At 40.6% G+C, this 20,193-nt stretch overlaps 1 protein-coding gene across 1 annotated transcript in view; it reads left to right on the top strand.

Moving 5' to 3' along the window:
- The window catches only part of LOC106850838 (VPS10 domain-containing receptor SorCS1), a 262,520-nt gene that overhangs the window by 71,158 nt on the left and 171,169 nt on the right, over positions 1 to 20,193 (top strand). The window contains exon 2 of the mRNA XM_014872450.2: positions 10,517 to 10,584. Within this exon, the coding sequence (XP_014727936.1) occupies positions 10,517 to 10,584 (68 nt within the window). The remainder of the gene's footprint in view (positions 1 to 10,516; positions 10,585 to 20,193) is intronic.

Below are 20,193 nucleotides of genomic sequence, written 5' to 3'. Positions count from 1 at the left end.
TGGCCTGTGGAGACCAGTGAGTCCAAGCTGAATGGGTGGTTTGTCCTGTTTGTTCATGGCAAACCAAGTGCACTAAATTCTTACTTTGTGTTGTTGTTCATGTGATTAACACACAAAGTAAGCATTGTGCTGAATTTGGCCCTGAGATTTCGGCTGATTTGGGAGAAGCTGAGAACACAAGGACTTGATTTTTTCATCTTCTCTTCATATCACTATTTAGGAGTAACAAGTCACCAAGTTAGTGTTGGCAGACAGAGAGCTCATAAGGCACTTTCTGAATCTTCAACCTGAACTAAATTAATTTCTAATTTAACTCCATTAATATGGGGTTGCCATAAGATGAGACCTACCAAGTTTGTCAATGGAGTGATGAATTTTATTTTAATTTGTTAGTGTAAGATGCATAGGGAATCATAGAGAGTGGTTTTGGATGGAAAGATGTTTGGAAGAATAGATGTCCCCTACACAGTGCAGCAAAAGACTATGCAGAATAAAAATCATCTTTACACCAGAACTTGTTTTCTCAATTTCTGCAAAACATACCTTGTGTCTTTTAACATAGTGTTGTTCATCTCTGACTGAAGATGAGTCCAAAAAGTCTATGTTCCCATCTCTATGGATGCAGAATCCAGCAGGATTGCAAGAAGGCGAATTGAAAGCTTTGGCTCATGTCCTTTTAAAGCTAGACAGGGTGGAAGTTGTGACTTAAGAGAGCAGGTCAGGACATTGTGAAGCCACCTCTTCCTCTGTTAGAGGACAGGGAAAAATAATTTCAAGAGTGAAGACCACGGAGCTCATCGGGATAAGGATTCCCACCCTACCTCCTGTACAAACTCTGCATGTTTGATGTTTGTAATAAAACCAACTTACATCACAGAGCTCTTGTAAGGACTGATCAATTAATGTTTTCAGGGCACTTTTGGGACCTAAAGAAAAAAGGCACCTTATGGTCTTAACTTTCACTACCCCTGCTGCCCCAGGCTGGGAGTTTTACCTTAAAATCCAATTTCTTCCCTGGACTGGAAGGGAGGCAGTCTATTATTCAAGGATATCATCCTTATCTCTGTTGTAGTTGCCTTGTGGCCATGCAACATCACTCAATAATACTGTCAAGTATTATCTTTTGCTTGTGCCAGAGTGCTAAACAGTGATTTATTGCTTGAATACACATTGCTTTCATGAAAATGATTTGTTGAAACAATAGTAAAGTGCTAAATAAATTATTCATTGCATGCTAATTTTTCACTTTTATATTCTGTAGTGAGCTCCAGAATAAACAATCTGGGTGTTGTATAAATCCCAGGTTTTTGGTTGTGTGTGTCCCCCACCCCCAATCTTTCCCCCAGGGCCTGCATCTTTTCCCAAGGATGAGTATCTTCAGCCTTTCTCACCTTGGTTGCTTTTTAGGATATTTTTCCTCTTCATGCTTTCTTCAGATAGAGTTGGGAAAACTATGTTCAAGTACAGGCTTGGATTACTGGTTTGGGAAAAACTCTGTGTGTTTGGAGTTCATGGGCATTTCTAAATCCTTTAGGAACTTCTGGGTCCTTACCAGAAAGGCATCACCATAAATAAACTTACAAAGTAGGATCCTAGTGGCTGACTGGCATGTTTTCATAAGTCTTTTCTTGCATATTCCCTCTTTTTCTGAGTGTTGTGTGCTGCTGGCTTTTAGCTGCCACTGGCTATGCTGCAAGTCCTAGTTTGCACATGAGATCAGGTGTCTGAGAAACTCCTCAGAAGCAAGTTTTTACTTGTAGATCTGCTGGCTTTCCAGATTTCCTTCAGAAATGGTTTCTCAGCACTTGAAATCTTTGTCCCTTGGCAAAGCCCAGAGCCTCTGGAATGTTTCTGAGTGTTTCAACAGCAAGCCAGGAGCAGAACAGCTAAGTGCTTTTCTCCACTTGACCTTTCCACCCTTTCTGGGTGTCCACTCCAAATCACTGGCAGTGACTGCATGTGTAAGCACAAGCTGCTGACTGGCAGTGAATATAATGGGGTGTAAGAGAAGAATTTTCTTTCCAAGTAGTTTAGGGCTTTTCCCTCCTCTGGTCTTAATTCTGAAATAATCCCCTGAAGGCCTATGTGGGTATTCAGTGAAATGAATAAACAGAAGACTACATTTCCCTCTTGAAACATGCACAGAGCTCTCATGCTAATGGCTTTTAAGCATCAATGCAATTATAGTGTGTAATCGATTCTCTCTATACCAGCTTTTGTCTTCTGAAATGAAACCCTGTCTCTTTCATAATTATTTGCCTTTGTATTAAAACATTTCAAGATGACAGTATGTCTATTCCATTGTTTTTGTCCTTCCCATCTTTCTGCCTGATTCTGCCACTGGAAGAAATTTAGTTATTACATTTTCTTAGAAACCTGAGTATCTCTGTTTAGGTTTTTTTTTTTTTCTTTACAATAATTTACTCACTAGATTTTCCTTTTCCTCCTTTTAATTGAGTGGGTTTTGTTTGGTTCTTTGGTTTAGTTAATCATGTTTGGAGCTGCTCAGAAATATTTCCATGAAGCAGATTCTTATTGAATGAAAGAGGAATTAGTGAAAAGGGATTTCAATGTGGAGAAAAAGGACTCAGAGCAGGGAATTATTTCTACTTTATAAGTTAATCAGCATGTCAGTGGCCAAAGTGTTTTTCTGGAATGTGACAGGTCTAGGTTTGGGTCCTTTTCAAAGCCAGGAAAAGCAGTAACTCAGTGTCTTGACCTTTGTGCTTTAGCTATTACAGTCTCCTTCTCTCTGCTTTGGTGGTGGTAGTATTTTAAATTCTTTTCAGACTGTAACAAATTTCTGTTTCATCCTGGTGACAAGCATGAAGACTGGGGCTATCTGTAAAAGGTTTGAGGGAGAACGATGCTACATTTTGCCTCTCTTTATAATAATTTGTGTTGCTATCTTTCTAAATTGCATTCTAAAGTTGTCACCATGCCAGGAACCCCTATAAGCTGAGTATAATAGAAACTGCCATACATCTTGCTTGATTGAATTATACAAGAAAGGAAATACTGGTATCTGTGTTTGGCAGACATTGAATTTCTGGCCTACAGGTGGTTTTTATAGATGCCAAAAATAGAAATAACTATAACAAATTTATATAGGTTCTTGAGTTCTAAAGCTACCTATGATAGCTATAAGAACAAAAGAATTTGCCATATTCTCTCTTTAAATGTGGCTAAAATTGTATACCTGGGAAAATTTGCACAAACATTGCTACGTATAGTTTTATTTAATTGACCTCGATGCACATTTTTTCCCCTCAACTTCTGTCTCCCCTTGGGCTTATAGTAAATTTTCAGTATCCACAAAATGCAGTGGGAAGGAACTTCCCTACTCATATAAATAATATTTTTAACCTCCTGGTTTTGCTTGGTCCTGTATGCTGAAAAGTAGTGAATAATAAATTCAGTACACTTGTGACTTTACAGATGTCTTTCATATCTCCTTTGTGCCTTTCTTGGATTGGTAGTTGGAGTAATTTCTCACTAAAAAAAGGTCATTCCACATCTTTGATCATCCTTGATTGCTCTCTCTGATCCTTTTATTATTAGGCACAATAGTTGCAATAGTTTCTGAATTAGGAAAAGTGTAATCTGCTGATTTAGGGAAGTTATTAAAGGCAAGAGCCATCTTCTACATGGACAATTTTAAATGCTTTCTCTTCTAAACTTCTATCTCTTGTGCCACAGTTTGGATAGTGGGCAATATCAGGCCTTTTTTCTATTCATTGATGGATGCAGAAAAGTGAAGAAATTTTACCTTATGTTTCTTTGTAAGAGAGATTAGTGAAATGGAGGGTTGGCAGTTTAGCTGTATGACTGTGTGGTGGTTCTCCTCTGCCATTGCACGCCTGTTGATCTGCAGTCCATGTGGAAAGCAAATCACAAAAGTCTTCATGACTCCACAATTCTTACTAGAGTACTTGGCAGAGTCCCTGATACTGCTGGCTGGTATAAAACTGCTAAAAATAATATGAAGAACAAGATTTGTATAAGTAATTTGCCCCAAATAATGAGTTCTCTCTCTTTTTTATCTTTTAATTCATGAGCAGCCTGTAAAATTCTCAGTTGTGAATTATTCAGGCTTATTTGGAAACATTTCCTCGTGTGGCTGTCTCACCGAACAGTTCATTGAGAATATTCCTGTGTTCTGGTTGTGTTCCCTCTCATTTACAGTCCCAGGGTTCTGGGTCATATTGGGAAAGTAGAGATGAAGAAGGGAACAGATAGGTGCCCAATTATTTCCAGTTTTTGAATGTGCAAACTCTCAAACACGACAGCCTGAGAATGATAGTTTATTGACTCATAACACACAGAAAAAGCTTCAAGTTCTTTGGTTTTCCTGCTTAATTATAGCAGGCCAGCAAGCTCGTGAAAACTTAATTTAGTGCTTCTTTGTTATTGACTTACGTTCCTGTTAAGTAGGCGATGGAAGGGATCTCTGGAGTTTAATAAGGGATTCATGGATCACTGCACTTTGAGGTGTACTTAAACTGTCTTGATTGTGCCTGGATATTTGTTTCTCTCTTCCCAATTAGAAGGCAGTGTGACTGTTTCATCAGGAGAGTCTTGCAAATATAGTTACACCATTAAATCTTGCCACCATTTTTTACACAGCTGTATGTAAAACATTACAGTACTTTATTAACACATTAATTACACTGCAGGCTGCCTGTCTCTGAGTGAGGCAGTGCCTGTGACTAAACCTTTCCAGGTAACAACAGAGCATCCAAACTGCAACTGGGGTGAGCTGAGTTCCAGCAGCTCTGCATGTGTTGCATGCTCCTTGCATGAGTGGAAAGCACCACAGGAGAAGAAGACTCTGGCAGCTGCTCTTTGCTCAAGCTGTGGCACATCCTGAAGATCAGCTCGTAGTGCAGAGTGTGGAGCTGGCATGTGAATGAAAGGAGACGCTTTCTGCTATGTTGCTAGTTCAACAGTCTTCACAAGAAACTGATTTAGAAAGCTGCTGCAAAGTGGCTAGCAATCAAGTACTAGAAATATTTTATCAAATATGCCACGTCCAAATGATTTCAACAAAATGATGATGAACAGTCTGTGCACAACTCATTCTTGAGATGGTGTGCAAGTCAGGAAAGTAGACTAATAAGTACATGGTCTTTAGTGCTGTGGATTACCCCAGGACAGCTGCAACCTTGACTGAAATGCATGGAAAAATACATGTAAAAGCATGAAAGTCTGGAAACATTAAAGCAGAGGTTCAGTTCTGGTTTTTCCTTCACAGGTGAAGTCTATTGTGATTTGAAATCAGCATTTGAATCCTGTAGGATTCAAGGTCCCCATAAGGGGCCATCTTTCTGGCACAAGGTTAGTTCAGTCTAGAGGAAACATTGTAAAATTCAGGGCCCAAGAAGCTACAGTGAACACCTTTAGAAATTTCAGGGTGGTGTTCTGCTTAAAAAAAAATGTCTATCACTACAAAGCCATGAAAGTGTTGGTTATTAATTTAGACCCTGTTGTGCTGTGTAAGGTGGAAAGCACTGAGAGGACCTGGGGATGGTCATGGGAATAAATAAAATATACTGAAGATAAGAGCTCTGATGTAAATAAACTTGAGTGGGATTATCACAGACCACGTTGTATAGTGGATCTTAATAATGGTGATCAAACCTCACACACAGTGATAGTGTTTGTGACATAGCCCGTGTCCTTGCTTAGCTGAGTTTGAATGAGTATGGACATCTTTTGACACAGTACTCACGTAGCATTCCCAGGAATGAATTTCCCTCGGGGAGTGTTACAGCTGCCTGTGCTGAGAGCTCCTCAGTGCTGGTTTCTGTGGCAGCTTTGGCTGATTTGCTCTGAGGACACACATCGTGACCCCAGATGAGTTACAGTGGCACAGAGTGCAGCCTGTTGCTTCTTTCCCAGTGAGTTATGAGCCTGGTCAGTAGCAGAGTGCAGACTTCCACTGCCTTCCTGGCCAGCTGGTTCAGCACTGTTTGGTGAGAGAAATATTTTTTTTTTGCCAAGGGGGAAAACCATTTAATTACATTTGGAACTTGTGCTGCGATAAAGGACAAGCTCTGACCCATATCCCGAGGGAGCCTTGCTAGAAGTATTTACAGAGTAGTTGAAAACAAGGTCAAGACAAAGATGTTAGCCAGTTGTAAACCTGGGGCAGAAGTGCAAGGAAGGGAGACAGCATGGATCACTTGGCCATAAGCCAAAGTAGGTCTGGAAAAATTTAGCCATGTTTACCCTGGAATTCCTCCTGTGATAGCAAAGATCTTCCTAGGGCCCAATCTAGCAAGTTCACAGAGCAGTCTCTTCTTCCCAGCCACTAATTTATGTTTTGAAAGCTATAGATGGTCCTTCACATCTCAAGTCTTAAAAAGCAGTTACAGGTCAGGATAGATTAACAAAATATGTTTGTTTGTTTTTTTTTAATGCTCTTATGGTTTGAAGAAAAACGTGATGGTGTCCAAGATGTGAATGCCCTGTCCTTCCCAGAATAGCCTGGGAATGGATTTCCTTTGGGAGATGGTGAACCAGATTTAAGCACCTCTTTTGTCAGTCTGCCTTCCCAGGTGTCTGTTTCTTGCACTTCATGTGTGTAACTAAACCCACTTTTAGTGTTCTATCTCTTGGTAGGTGCAGTCACTTTGGAATGTGGTAAACCCAGGATCAGATCTTTTGCTCTGAGCTGTCAGTGCAGAAGTGATAAAGTTTTGTTTCTCCTTCTCTTTCCCACCTGCTGTGGCAGAATAATCCACTTCAAGTGCTGATCCTAATGAAGAACAGACTACTTTCTGAAGCCTTGTATTTATTTCTATGCAAGAGGAAGGGTTATCTGTATTCACAGCAGAGCTGGAATAAGACTGGATTTTTAGCTCCTTTTCATTCTATTTCTAGTTTGCTTTTTTTTTCCTTATTGCTCTTGTTAGCTTGCATTGCAAGTGGCAAAAAAGGGAGAAAAACACACAGTCCCAGAAAGCAAAAACAAAGCAAGAAATGAAGAAAAGGCGAGACACTATTTTCGTTTCATTACTGTGCTTCTTCACAGCCCCTATTCTGACATTTAGAACAACATAATATGCATGTCTCTGTTCATTAGGTTCCTCAGTACTGCACAGTGACAGCCACAGAGGGTGGGAAAAAAAAGAAAAAGAAACAATCTTAAACACGAACTAACCTTTGCAGGCTAAATAACAAAGAAATGAGAACAGCAAAGAAGAAAAATTGTTTCTGAAGAAGTAAATATATCCAAAAACATGGCCTTGCATAGGTTACTCAAGTATCATTACGAAAGGGAAAAATGATTAGTGACCTCTAGGGCAGAAATTACTTTTCTGCCCAATTATTTGTTTATTTTGCACATACATGTTTGAGCAGATCTGTTATTGATATTTGAACCATAGTAAATGACACAAGGAGACTACTGAAACCATGGATGATCTTAGACACATTTGGAAGGCAATAAAGATTCTCAAAAATTAAAAAGCTTCTAATAGAAAAAGCGCTTATGTGTAGTACCTATTCAAAGGATAATAGTTCCTGCACCAAGTGGAGATATCTAAGCTTTAGTCCAGAAACTGGTGCATGTGTCTGCCACAGCGTGGTGTCAGATCTTGGGAATGTTAAATGCTAAGATTTTATCCTAAATTTACAGTCAGGATATATCAGTTTTGCTAAGGGTTCTTGATGTAGCTAGTCAGTAACTGATATGCATGTTTGGGTGGATCCAGGGATGCTTCTGCAGAAGGATTGTTGGAGGTATACCAAGAAGAATTGTGATGGAGTGCAGCTGGCTGTCTTCCCCCATCAGTTCCAAGACAACTACAGAGCTTTAAGATTGTGTGGGTTTTACTGAAATTTACCGAGGAAGAAAAAAGAACAAAAGAGACATTGCAGCCCTCTGGAGGGGAAATATTTTGATTTCTCCTATTGGCACTTTTAATTTTTTTTTTTCATTTAATATTCTTTTTGGGATGGCAATTACAATTTTTCTACCCTCAAATGATCAGATTAAAATTCTCAATGGAGTTTTCTTTCATGGCTGTTTTAAGATTTGTAAATTTTCTTCACTTGGGAAAAAGTAAAAATCTGAGTATTTTATGAAAAATAATTCTCAGTCTATTTAGCACCAGTAATTACACACTCCTGATCTTAGTATTCCATAAAAGTAGCCTGATTCTAATTCTTGAATTTTGCAGATGGGGAAAGTGTTTCTTGATTCCTGTGTGATCTTCCCCAAGAGTACATCAGCCAGTGGCAGGGAAGAGGGAGAAAATCACACTGATTTTCCTCTTTATTCTTCCCAATTTCTATGCCTGCTCACTTCAGGTCTGCTTCTAAAACTACCAGATGTCAAAAGATTAATAAGGGGAAACATTCATTAGTCATTTATGTCTCTGGTACCCCTGGTGTGCAGAGCAGGAGAGGGAGAAGAGGAGAAGACAGGACTTGGAAAGAGATAGAAGGATCTGTGCAGCTGCTGTGCAGGTCCCAGGAAGGCTCAAAGCCAGGGTATGTGCAACTCCCACATGATGTCTCCAAGCAGGAGTGGAGTTCACTGCCACCTTCCATTGGGTGGTGTTCAGAAAGGCACATCCCATCCCCTTCCTTGGTCTCCCCGCCTTGATTTTAATTTGCAGCCTGTGCAGAGGGTGCTGTGAGGGGTGGCAGTGGCACAGCTCTGTACCTGGAGCACACAGCTGCCCTGCTGTCACTGATGAGCGTTCCTGGGAGGGTTCAGGTTGAAATAAGGACTTACAAAGCCCTGGCTGGCATTAGCTTTGGCAAAGAATATGTGCCCACCCTGGCTCTGGATTCTGCCTTGGCTGGGGCTTCCCACCTTGGCTCCCTCTTCAAAGAGGGACCTGCCAGGAGAGAGGGAAGCTCCTCTCTGCCAGCACTGGGGTTTTGGGGAGCAGAGGGGATGTCAGGGTGCCCTGGGGAGCAGAGGGGGATCATGGCTGTTGTGTGAGTTTCCTATGAGCCACACATGACTTGTGTTCATGCAGATAGGAAATGCTTTGGGCAGCCTTTCCCCGTGCTGGGAAGGATTCAGGAGTTGAAAAGAAAGAGATGTCTTGTCAGAGGTGTGTTCTCTGCCCTCTGCACTCCTCTTTCTGCTATCTCATGTACTGAGTATTGGATGGAGATAATTACCATTGTGGCTGTTTCAGGGCAATCGGTGTGTCAGAGGGAGATGTGCTTTTGGCTTTGGAAAAGGCAGTGGTGAGGTCTGTTCCTCTCCTTGTGGCAATTCCTGTCCATGCTGGTGCCAGCTGGCACTGGGCTGATGGGCACTGAACTTCCTACAGAGCTTTGCAGCAAATTGGTTGAAGCTGGTGATTTTACCAAGAGACCAGGGGGATTGTGTTTCTGTGAGCCTCATTTCTGAGGAAGCCAGGCTGAAAATAATAAGAGGCATATAGATCAGAGGTTTTGTCAGGTAAGAGTGGAGTCTCTAATTTGCTGCTGTTTTAATGGGATAGGGAGGAGGATAAGATATACAGTGCCCTGGCAGGGAGACATGCAAAATAAATTAGTAGCAATTGTAATGATCTGGTAGTTTGTCCCAAATGTAGATCTTGTTAAAGAAGCCCATCATCTTGAAAGCCAGAAATAAGTTTGTAAAGACACTAACAAAAGAGCAGGCTGAAATCTTTCACTGCAAATTCTTTTTGTTAAAATTGCTTTCCTCCCCATGGTAAGATAATTTTATTCTAGAAGTGCCTGTTTTGGCAGGAGGGAAAAGCTGTTTATCAAAAGAGCTAATAGAAGTCATAAACTTGGAAACACTTCCGTTCTGACTACACCTAAAACTTTTCAGTGAAGTTGTAGAAACATTGGTTACTAGAGATATTTGAAGGTCCACAGTTCAACCTCTTACTCAAAGCAGTGTTATCACCAGCTGTAGATCAGGTCAGCCATGACTTTGTCTAGCCAGGTGTTAAAAACCTCCAAGGATGGAGGCTTTACAGATGTTCTGGGTAGTCTGTCCAGGTGTTAACTATTATCCTTATTGAGATTTTTCCTGATGTCCAGCCTGAGTCTCCCAAGTCAAAACTGGTGATCAGTCAGAACTGGTGTCAAATCATCTGCTGCAACCAAAAAGTGTTTGACTGGAGACAGGTCTGTGGGTTATCTGTGCACCACAGCTATGAAAAGGATCAGCAGCTTCAGTGTCTGTGAAACAGAGCAGAAAATAGTCACTATTTCTACTGCATACAAGATCTCGTCTTGTGAAACTCTGTCTAGATCTGAACTCATTCCCACTGCACTCTGCCTCCTGGGGTTAAGGGAAGAACCTGTGGGAGATGTCATGCAGAGGAACTGAACAAAAAAAGGTCCAAAAAAGGGCTCAACATAGATCTCTGTAAATTCTTCCCATGTCAGTTTAGGCAAATGCTTTTAACAATTCATTCAATTATGTTAAGCACCCATTAAAGGAATCCTAAGCCCTCCCCGGAGTCATTTCAGTTCTGTGAGATTGTAATTGTTTGAGACTAACCATGATTTCTTCTTTTGCCTTTAGGTGATTCTAATTCTGACAAAGCTGTATGACTACAACCTGGGAAGCATCACAGAGAGCTCTCTTTGGAGGTATGCAGATAAATTGAGTTAATAATTACCACCTTACTTAAATAGGAAAAGCCTGATACAATTCTTTTATTTAATTTAATTGGATTTCTTTAAAAGTGCTGGAAGGTTTCTAGCTAAACCCTCTCTCACTCCTGTTCTTTCATACTCAAGGACAAAAAGACTGAAGTCTGATTGTCTTGTTTCAGTTAGATAAGGTACTTCTCAGATATTCTGTCTTTTGATTTCCCCTTTCCCATCTTATTCAAATTGAAATCAACCAATTAGTTTACTTTTGGGAGAACTGAACAGCCCAAAGTCCTTGTTTGTAATGAAGGATCTCATGGCTGTCTGCCCAAATGATCCTTATGAAAAGCCAGTGCTGCTGAGACTGGGGGAATACCTGTGAGTGAGTATTCAACGTCTGTTGATTAGAACTGATGGGATTACTACTAGATAATTGATTTCCACTTGTGTGAACTTGACTGCTGAACCAATTTATAGGGAATGTTTTGATACTTTCATGATTTAAAAGCATATCATGCACTATGTGAACCAAAGGAAAGAGCTGGGCCGTGAACAATTTCTTAAGGTAGTTATTTGGATTCAATGTGAGCAGATAGTGCCTGTATTTATTTCTCTGAAAAATTAATCTGGGAGGTATTTCCTCTTTTATGTGTCCCTAGGACTAATTTCATGAGCTGAAAGGGAGATTTTCTTGTGGTTTCATCTGTAAAACTTCGGTGGGGAGTTTAGGAGTTTTGTATTCCGGTTACTGATGAGCGTGGACAGGCTACTGGCAGGATAGAAGAAAATTTGGGCATTTAGAACTAAAACTTCTTGTTAGAATGAACTTGTTTAGTACACTTGTATAGGAAAGGAGTTTTCTAAGGGAGAGTTTTGGTCAGAAGTAGAACAAATAGCTTTTTTGCTCAGGAGCTGTGCAGGTTTTAATAGACTGACTGAGGAGGGATTTTTGACATGAAGTATATTCTGAACTTGGGCTACTGCTTCACCTACTGGCATGAACACATAAACCAAACAGACTAAAACCTAAAGAAACACAGAACTTCTAGGATTTATTCTGAGCAGTAACAGGAATACTCAAAAGTATTTTGTAGGGTTGAATAAATGGGTTTTCATCCCACTATGGGAGGTTAATCAAACTTTTAATTTCATACACCTTGCTGCCACGACTTTCTATTCCTTTGTCTTTACTATGGTGTGAGCACACATAAAGGGTCTTTCAGGGTTGTGGCTTTGGCAATGTTTTTCTCCAGGGAGTTTGTGCTAGTCGTTGCTGAAGTGATGGCATTTCAGCATGCATAGGCAGCTCCTTCCCCATTGCTGACAGTGCTGGAGATCTGCTTATGTGACACAGAATTGTGTTGAGATACTATTTTCTGACTGAAACTGGGACAGCCACATCAGAGTGGAAAGCACACTTCCTGATGAGAAGGATGAATGCAGCACAGAATTGTGCTGATGACCTTATGCTGTCTTCTGTTTCTGGTTTCTGTGGAGCATTCCACAATGGCATAAGATTTTGCCCTGATTAAGAAGGGAGGGACTGTGTGGATGCCACTGGAGGATGTAACAGATAGCTGGGACCTCAGCAGTGTAGAAGTGCTACAGTGAGGGCAGAGCACTTTTACTGACCTCAGTCCTAATGTCAGAATGTGATTAACAACATAAAAATAGCATGTTTGTTTCCTCTAGTCTGGAATTCTATTACCGAAAACTGTCTGATAAGAAGTAAAAATCTGAGTATTTTATGAAAAATAATTCTCAGTCTATTTAGCACCAGTAATTACACACTCCTGATCTTAGTATTCCACAAAAGTAGCCTGATTCTATTTCTGGGATTTTACATTTTCTTGATTCTTGTATGATCTTCCTGAAGAGTATATCAGCAAATAGCAAGGAAGAGGGAGAAAATCACACTGTTTGTCCTGTTTATTCTTCCCAATTTCTATGCCTGCTCACTTCAGGTCTGCTTCTAAAACTACCAGATGTCAAAAGATTAATAAGGGGAAACATTCATTAGTCATTTATGTCTCTGGTACCCCTGGTGTGCAGAGCAGGAGAGGGAGAAGAGGAGAAAACAGGACTTGGAAAGAGATAGAAGGATCTGTGCAGCTGCTGTGCAGGTCCCAGGGAGGCTCAAAGCCAGGGTATGTGCAACTCCCACATGATGTCTCCAAACAGGCTGGCACCAAGGCCATGTGAAAATGATTATCACATCTGACACTTCTTTCTAGTGTTATACTAGCATTCATTCTTAAGTTACCCTCAGCCTTCAGTGTAAGATATATGAGGAGCTGAATAATTTTCTTTTTGTTTTAGTATATTCCAGAGGATTAATATTCCATGAGCTGACCTTCTCAATATCTTTTGGTGTGTGTTAAAATTTTTAGTATCTGTGACATCTTAGAACAAGGAATTCCATAAATTATTTGAGGAACCACTTGTCTTGCTTTGAACCCTTCAGCTCCACTTGGCACATGTCACTTATCAGGACTTGATTGCATTTGTATGGCCAACCATCCAGAATCCCTGGCAAATGCTTTGAACTGGGAAATGCTGGAGAATCAGAATCAACCCACTTGTCTTTGCAGTGCTCTGTTATTCGGGGTTGGCCCTTAAGTGCTCATGGCTGCACGGGAAGCTGCCAGTGCACTTCTTTGGATTTTCCTCTATCCTGTTACCTTAAGTAAGCCCGTGCTGGTTGCACTGTGCTCTGCCCTGGGTCTGGCTCTGCTGTTAGATCCCCCCTCCCCATACAGCCATGCCTTCAGGTCACTGATAAATATGTCTATGAAGATCCCAGGACAGCTTCTCTGTTCTTAATGTGATGGAAAGAAATGGCAAGGTGGGCAAATCTTATTATTCTGTGTACCTGAAAGAGGTTATTAGCTGTTGCTCCTCCTGGCTGCTTAAGTGACATGTTAATTTAAATCTCCCTGCTTGTTTGGAAAGGATAGAACAAAAATAGGTTTGAGAGAAGGGGTGAAACATATCTTGCAATTTATTTCATGCCTCTGGGTTTCATGCTGGGGAAAGGAAGAGAACATCTCATGTCTGATTTGCTTTCTGATATCAGGAGTTCTGTTTCTGAAGGGTAGAGGGGAAAGGTAGTTCTGCAGGTACCCACAGCTGAAGAGGAATCTGTCTTGAATACATGGCAAAGAAATCCCACTTCTGCCTCCTGTGCTGAGGGCACTCTGAAAAGGTTGATAAGTGATAAGGGGCTGTAGAAACACGTCACCAACACAAGTCATTTATGCAATAGCTGGTTATAAGCACATCTGTCATTCCAAAGTGTATTTGGGTGATTTAAGCCATCTTACTGATGGGACTGTAACCACCTATAACCCAACTATACCCGTGCCTACAGGGTATGAATCCATCCTCTTTATAAACACATTACTTCCTGCTAGGATTACATTTCTTTATTTCTCAGCTAGTTTAACTATAGCTGGCTGCAACACTGACAGATGGAGATCATCCTTCTAAAACTACTGATGAATTAAAAGACCACAGGTGACAGACATGAGGGGATGAAATACAGTAAGAGAAAAGAGACAGGGAGAATCTGTATAATCTTCTAGATTGTTGAGGCTCTGTGTGTGCTGAGCTTTGGGTGGCAAGTGAGCTGCTGCTTCTGTACATGGTAAATGAAATAGTGCATCAGGCTGGGCCTGACTTTAATTATGCTGTTATCCTCTCAGCGGATTTTTCCACAGTTTTGGTTGAGAAGTTTTTATTTACTTTTTGTTATACTTTTTATAGAAGAGAAAGAAAATGGAGGAGGAAAGATTATCTGTCACTGAGCAATTAACTGAGTGTATTGGATTTATTTCTCTTCGTCCTGTAGATATCTCTCAGATCAAAAAGAGGATTAAGCTGTGAGAGTTAGGAGATGTTTTTTACCACTGGAGTAAGATAAGCTTACATTTCAAATAAATAAAAATGTCAGAATAGTGTGCACAGTATCCATGAGCTGTAGACAGCTGTGGGAGGACTAATCTTTTCCTGTTTGTGTAAATATGATGCTCTGGAAAGATGTGCATGAGCGACACTTTCCCTCAGGACTTTGAGAGACTGTCAAGCCATGAGTGCTGCCATTCACCTCTTTGCCTTCTTATGCTCTGTGTTTGGTCAGAAATGAGTCATTTCCTGGAACTTTGTATAAAAATAACAGTAATTAAACTTTCCTTTCAGCCAGAAGTTTGGAAGATGGGGAGTTTGCTTAGTGTGAGAGTATTTTAAATTATAATCTGTTGCGGTGTTATTTCTGGAAGGTATTGATGATAATCTTGACACTCCAACATTTTGCTTGAACTCTGAACTCCCAGCTCAGGAGTGATTATAATTTCCAACCTGCCCATCATTGCTTCTAGTTTCTGCATTAAGGAGGCTTCAGCACATATGCCATAAAGAAATCTCAAGGATGCTGAAAAATCTCATGTAGATCTGTATTTAATTTTCCATATGTAAAGTGAGGGTTGTTTATAGTTGCCTTTTTTTTTTTTTTTTTTCATTTTTTGAAAGCTAAAGATGGATCTGTTTCTAGCTCTGTTTCTAACTTTTACATGGCCTTTTTATTTAACTTTGAACTGCTGTTTTAACCCTTCCATCAGTTTTCCTATCCATTCCTTCCACCACCACCACTGCACATCATGATGAAACTCTGTCCTTTCAAGAAGGGAATTTGGGTTGCAATCCGGAGAAGAGTCAGAGTTGACCCCAGCCCTGTGGCTATAAATGCTACAGGTTTTGAAGCCTCCCATGTTGATGTTTCTGCATGCAGTTTCCTGGCTTCTTACCCTCTCTGCAGATCAGAGCTACAGCCACCCAGAGCTGCCCATGTGTTTGTGGAGATTTTCTTCTCTGGACTGAGAGCTTTTGCAACAGGAGACTGAAAGTTTGTCTGTATTTGCTTACCTCCTTTAAGGGGAATTTCTAGGTTATGTCTGTTATTGTGTTCATCGTTCTCCTGGACCTTTTATGCAGGCTTTTACTTCTGTTTTGCAGATTGACTCGTTTCAACTTGCATTTATCTTCCACTAAAATACACTAAGCCACACTAATAAGGTCATAATGTGTGGCTTAGTGACACAGTGTGCTCTGCAACAGCAGATTAGGGTCTTTTAGCTGAAGTAGAAGGTAAGAGAAGCAAATCCATATGAGGGGAAATGAAAAAGTGAGGGGAAGAAAAGTCTCATTAAGCACATTTTAGCCAGCAGTTTTGTGGGAGAAAGGAACTTGAAAAGGACTGTTTGAAAGGCTTTTATCTATAAATACGGTGTCCCAGTTGCTCAGTGTAAGTCACTTTTCTTAAATGAATATCAGAGCTTGATAAATGCTGCTACATTATCTCCCATGGGCCTTTAGTGAAATGGTAACAATGACATTTCCTTGTGTCTTTGGGTTTAATCCTTTCTTCTTTTTCTCCCCTGAAATTGTAGGAACCTCTGGCTGGTCAGTGTATGGATGCTGGAGGGTGTCTGGGGGAGGGAAGAATGGGTTTGCACACTCAGCTATTCATGTAGGAGGCAGTATCTTTTTATGGTTTGATCACAGTGGGAGATCTGCTTGCACTGCAAGTGGGCTTAGAACATGGATTTTTATGGCCTGTGTGTGGAGCTCAGTGCAGCCTTTACCTGTGTGTGGGGACACTCTGTTCAGCCATCAGGACCCCTAGGGACCCAGCAGTTTCTATAGTGATCAATTTTTGTACCTTAGAGGGCTCATTTTACCCTGGTGACTAACAGTAATAAAAACTTCTAGTCAACTCTTCTTCTTGGCTGCCAAAGTTTCCTTGGATGTTCTTTTTTTACCAAAACAAGCTCCAATAAAGATGAAGGGTGGGGAGGGGCAACTACCAACCAATCAAAAAAAAAATAGTGCACCCAAACCCCCCCCAATGACCTACCTAGGAAACAGCCCACAGCAGATGCTTAGTTTAGCAGGAAACTTATGTTTTATTGAATTTTACCAGTTTTACGTTCCCTAAATAATAAGGGCAAGTAATACCATTGCATTTTGTGGCTTATCATGTGTGTTTGTCTAATCAATCTCATGTAAGTTTTGCCTTGACTTATCTTGAAGAGTCATACCCTGATATTATGAAGGATCAGATTTGGTTGAGGATTTAGTGATGTGCTTCTCACTCCCTGTGAGGTTAAAATATTCAGCACTAATGCTGATATAAATTTATTAAGCCTATTAAAAATGTGTTCTCTGCTGCAGTTAGTCATGAAATGTAGAAGTGTTATCAAGTAAATCAGAAAGAATCCAAATCCATTTTCTGCATGAAAGAAACATGTAAATCAACATAATGAATATTAATGTTGACATATATTAGCAATATACTGTAAATAACAAATGCACCACTTTCATGCCACTTTAAAGGCATACAGTGTTTCAATGTACTTTATCATTCTTACTCTGTAAATTAGATGATGAACTTCCATATCTATTTCTTAGGCTGTACCTGTTTGCTCAAATGATGTTGGTAAAACATAACAGAAATATCTCTGGTTCTGGTCCACAGGGTTCATCCATCTGCTGTGGCTGTGTAATAACTGCAGACAAGCTAGACTAGAGCTGATGTCTAGGGGGAAAGACAAACCACACAGTACTTACCAGTTCATGAACAGAAAGTAAAACACCCTTTGTGTTCTGATACTTCCATTCCTGTCATATCTATGCAGTCATTTTGCAGAGCTGGGTAAAATTGTACTCAACTCTTCAGAGGGATAGATCCACTTCTAATCACCAAAAGGAAAGATTGTATTTGGGGCTGAGCTTGGGTTAACAGGGAGATACTTCAGCTGAAAGCATTACACAAACTTGAGATCTGAACTCTAAGGTTTTCAGATCCAGGTCCCAAATATTTTTGCATCTGTACCTCAGGAACCATCCAGGCAAACGGTCAAAGCTTATTGTTACTGCAGGAAGAGCCAGGCATATGTCATCAGGTCTTTCTTGGAGAACTTAGTGAAGCACCTGGAAAAGATGTGCTGTAAAAATGTGTATTTAAATATGAATCAATGGTATGTTTGTGCAGCATAAACTGACTGCCATTTACGCTGAAACACAGTGGCTTGCTTGGAACTATCGGTTTTTTTCTGATTTATCTAACAAATAGAGCTCACAATTAATCAAATGTGCCTTCAATAGTGATAGCAAAGCTGGCTTTTGAGTGTGATCCTGCCCGTGGCTGCTGTGCCTGTGGAGTGGAATGTGTGTGTAAAGTAGGACATCAAGGCATGAGCTGTTCAGTAGGAAGGCACAGAGTCCTTTAGGAGGGCTGAAGCTACTGGGTGAGACTCGTATCTGTGTGTGGACAGAACTGCTGGTGAATATTGTGCAGGTCACTGGACCAGCTAGGGCAGGGAAGGATAATTTTGCCCTTGCTATTTGGATATACCATTGAGGAGACTCTGTGTACTTATCACTGTGAAAGTTTGTGCTTGTGTGACAAGAACAACCTGAGAGACTTGATTTCTGGTGAGCAAGGAATTAATTTGCAGCTCGAGTTCCCCTTATGTAGGAGGAGGCATGGGGGAATTCAGGAACTTTTCTGTCCTGGCTGGCAGCTTCCTGCTGCTATTACACCAAGTCATTTCAGTGGTGAGATGCATTAAGTGGCAGAGGAAGATGAATCCTCCTGGTTATGAACATCACTTGTAATGTGCTCTAAACTGGTGCTGTGCTTTGCCAGTGGGAGGTAAAAAGCCATCCTTTCCTTTCACTCATTATTTCCCCTATGCCCCAAATGAGTTTCTTCTGCAAGGAAGTTGTGTGAATTTCCCTAGCATGCATTGTAGTGTGTGCTGTGTAGTTGGGTGTGAAGATAAAATCTCTTTTCAATGATCCTGCAACCTAGATAGGTGAGAGTATCTATGAGAGATGCTCAATTGAAAAGGAATAGAAATTCAGAAACACCACATGTATTGTGCATTAAATGACTTCATGAGGAGATAGTGATATCTGATCTTTCTTCAAGGCAAATTTCCTGCACAAAAAGTGTTGTTCATTCTACTAATGTACTTTTACTGCTGTATTTTATGGCTATGTACATATCTGTGTAGGTGTTCCCATTAATTTTCTTCTGGTTTTCCTTCAAGCCTGAGCTGCTGGAGTTGGGTGGTTGCTCAGACTCTCAGCTTTTCTGTGGCAGGAGAAAGCCCCACTTCCTGGTTTTCACACAGTGAAGAGAGACTTGAATGGCTTCAGTTGCTGTACAGATGGGAAAGCCCAAACACAGATTCTTTACACTTAGTTCCTGAGAGCTTTTTTCTTAATTGCTTGAAGTATCTTAGCTGTGAAGGCAAATCGGGATAGGATGGAAGTGGAATAAAAATGCAGTTGTTTCCTCAGTGAACTGAGAATGTTGGTACCTCTTTGTCATACCAAAGGCTAAAGTTCACCTCTGGTCAGGCCAAGCAGAACCTTGAGATTGGCTTTCCTGAAAACCAGCTGAGTGCTGGCCATTGGCTTATATGATTACACTGTCCATCATTAGAAAAATAAAAACTGACCCAAACAGTTCTTTTACTGAACATCTGTTTGTGTTTACTTTTGATAAAATTAGAGGATTTTCTCTCTTTCGTAGTTGTAATGCTACAAAGATGCTCTGTCTTCTATGACAGAACAGGAACAAAGGAGACATCCCCTCAGAGTTAATGGGGAACTGCATATTTCCCATATATTAGAGAGAAACAAAGCTGAGTGGAAGGGACACAGAAGCTGAAGAGATGGCAGGTTCCTTGTCACTTATTAATAGCTGCCAGTCTTCCCCAGCAGGCCCTGACTGCCTGTCTTGAGCTGCTGAGAGATTTTTGTTAAGCTGCTGCCTTTATAATCTGCACAGCACTCAGCTGCCAGTCTGATGGGCCCTATAACCTCTGGGAGAAAAGGGATGCAGTCAAAATCAGGCAATATTGTCTTTTTATATTTGAATAGAAAACCTTTTTCAAATAACCTGAAAGGGAAATGGGAGGCCATAACAACTGTCTGTTTAATTACCCTTAATTACCCTTGCTAAATACAGCAAATGAAAGCAATTTTAGGCAGCTCTAAGCTCCCATTCTGCTTTACCAACAAGTGACTGTTTTCTTATGTGACTGTTTTCTTACTGTTAGTTTGAGTGTTTACATTGTCAGCTTCAAAAGATCAATTCAGGAGGCTGAAAACCACACATTTTTAGTCTCCTTTATTTCTCCAGTGTTTAGAGCTGTGGAATGAGAAGGATAGCTCTGAGTCCTGGCCTTCCTACATCCAGCTTTAGGCAAGCTTCTTCACCACTGCATGTGTGAGTAATGGGGTTACATTACCTGTCCATCTACAGTAGATGAGCTGAGGGTTTTGGATTAAACTGGTTAATAAAATCCAGTCTTAGAAGAGTGAGAGTGGAGAAACCTACCTAAACCTACAGTCTCCATCCATGGCTGAAGCCTAACAGATTTCATCTATGCTTTACCAAGCCAGATGTCTGATATATTCTCTTCCACTACCTAACAGAACCATGAGAAACTCTTGTGTGCCTTTGCAGGCATACAAGAGTGGATTGTCATCTTTGGGTCAATGTGCAATGTTGTTAGCTTGGATTTTGCCTGAACA

Source organism: Sturnus vulgaris, chromosome 8 (genome assembly GCF_052056855.1).
Source record: "Sturnus vulgaris isolate bStuVul1 chromosome 8, bStuVul1.hap1, whole genome shotgun sequence".
Taxonomy (NCBI): domain Eukaryota; kingdom Metazoa; phylum Chordata; class Aves; order Passeriformes; family Sturnidae; genus Sturnus; species Sturnus vulgaris.
Note: the sequence above shows the minus strand (reverse complement) of the source record. Positions and strands in the feature narration are given on the sequence as shown.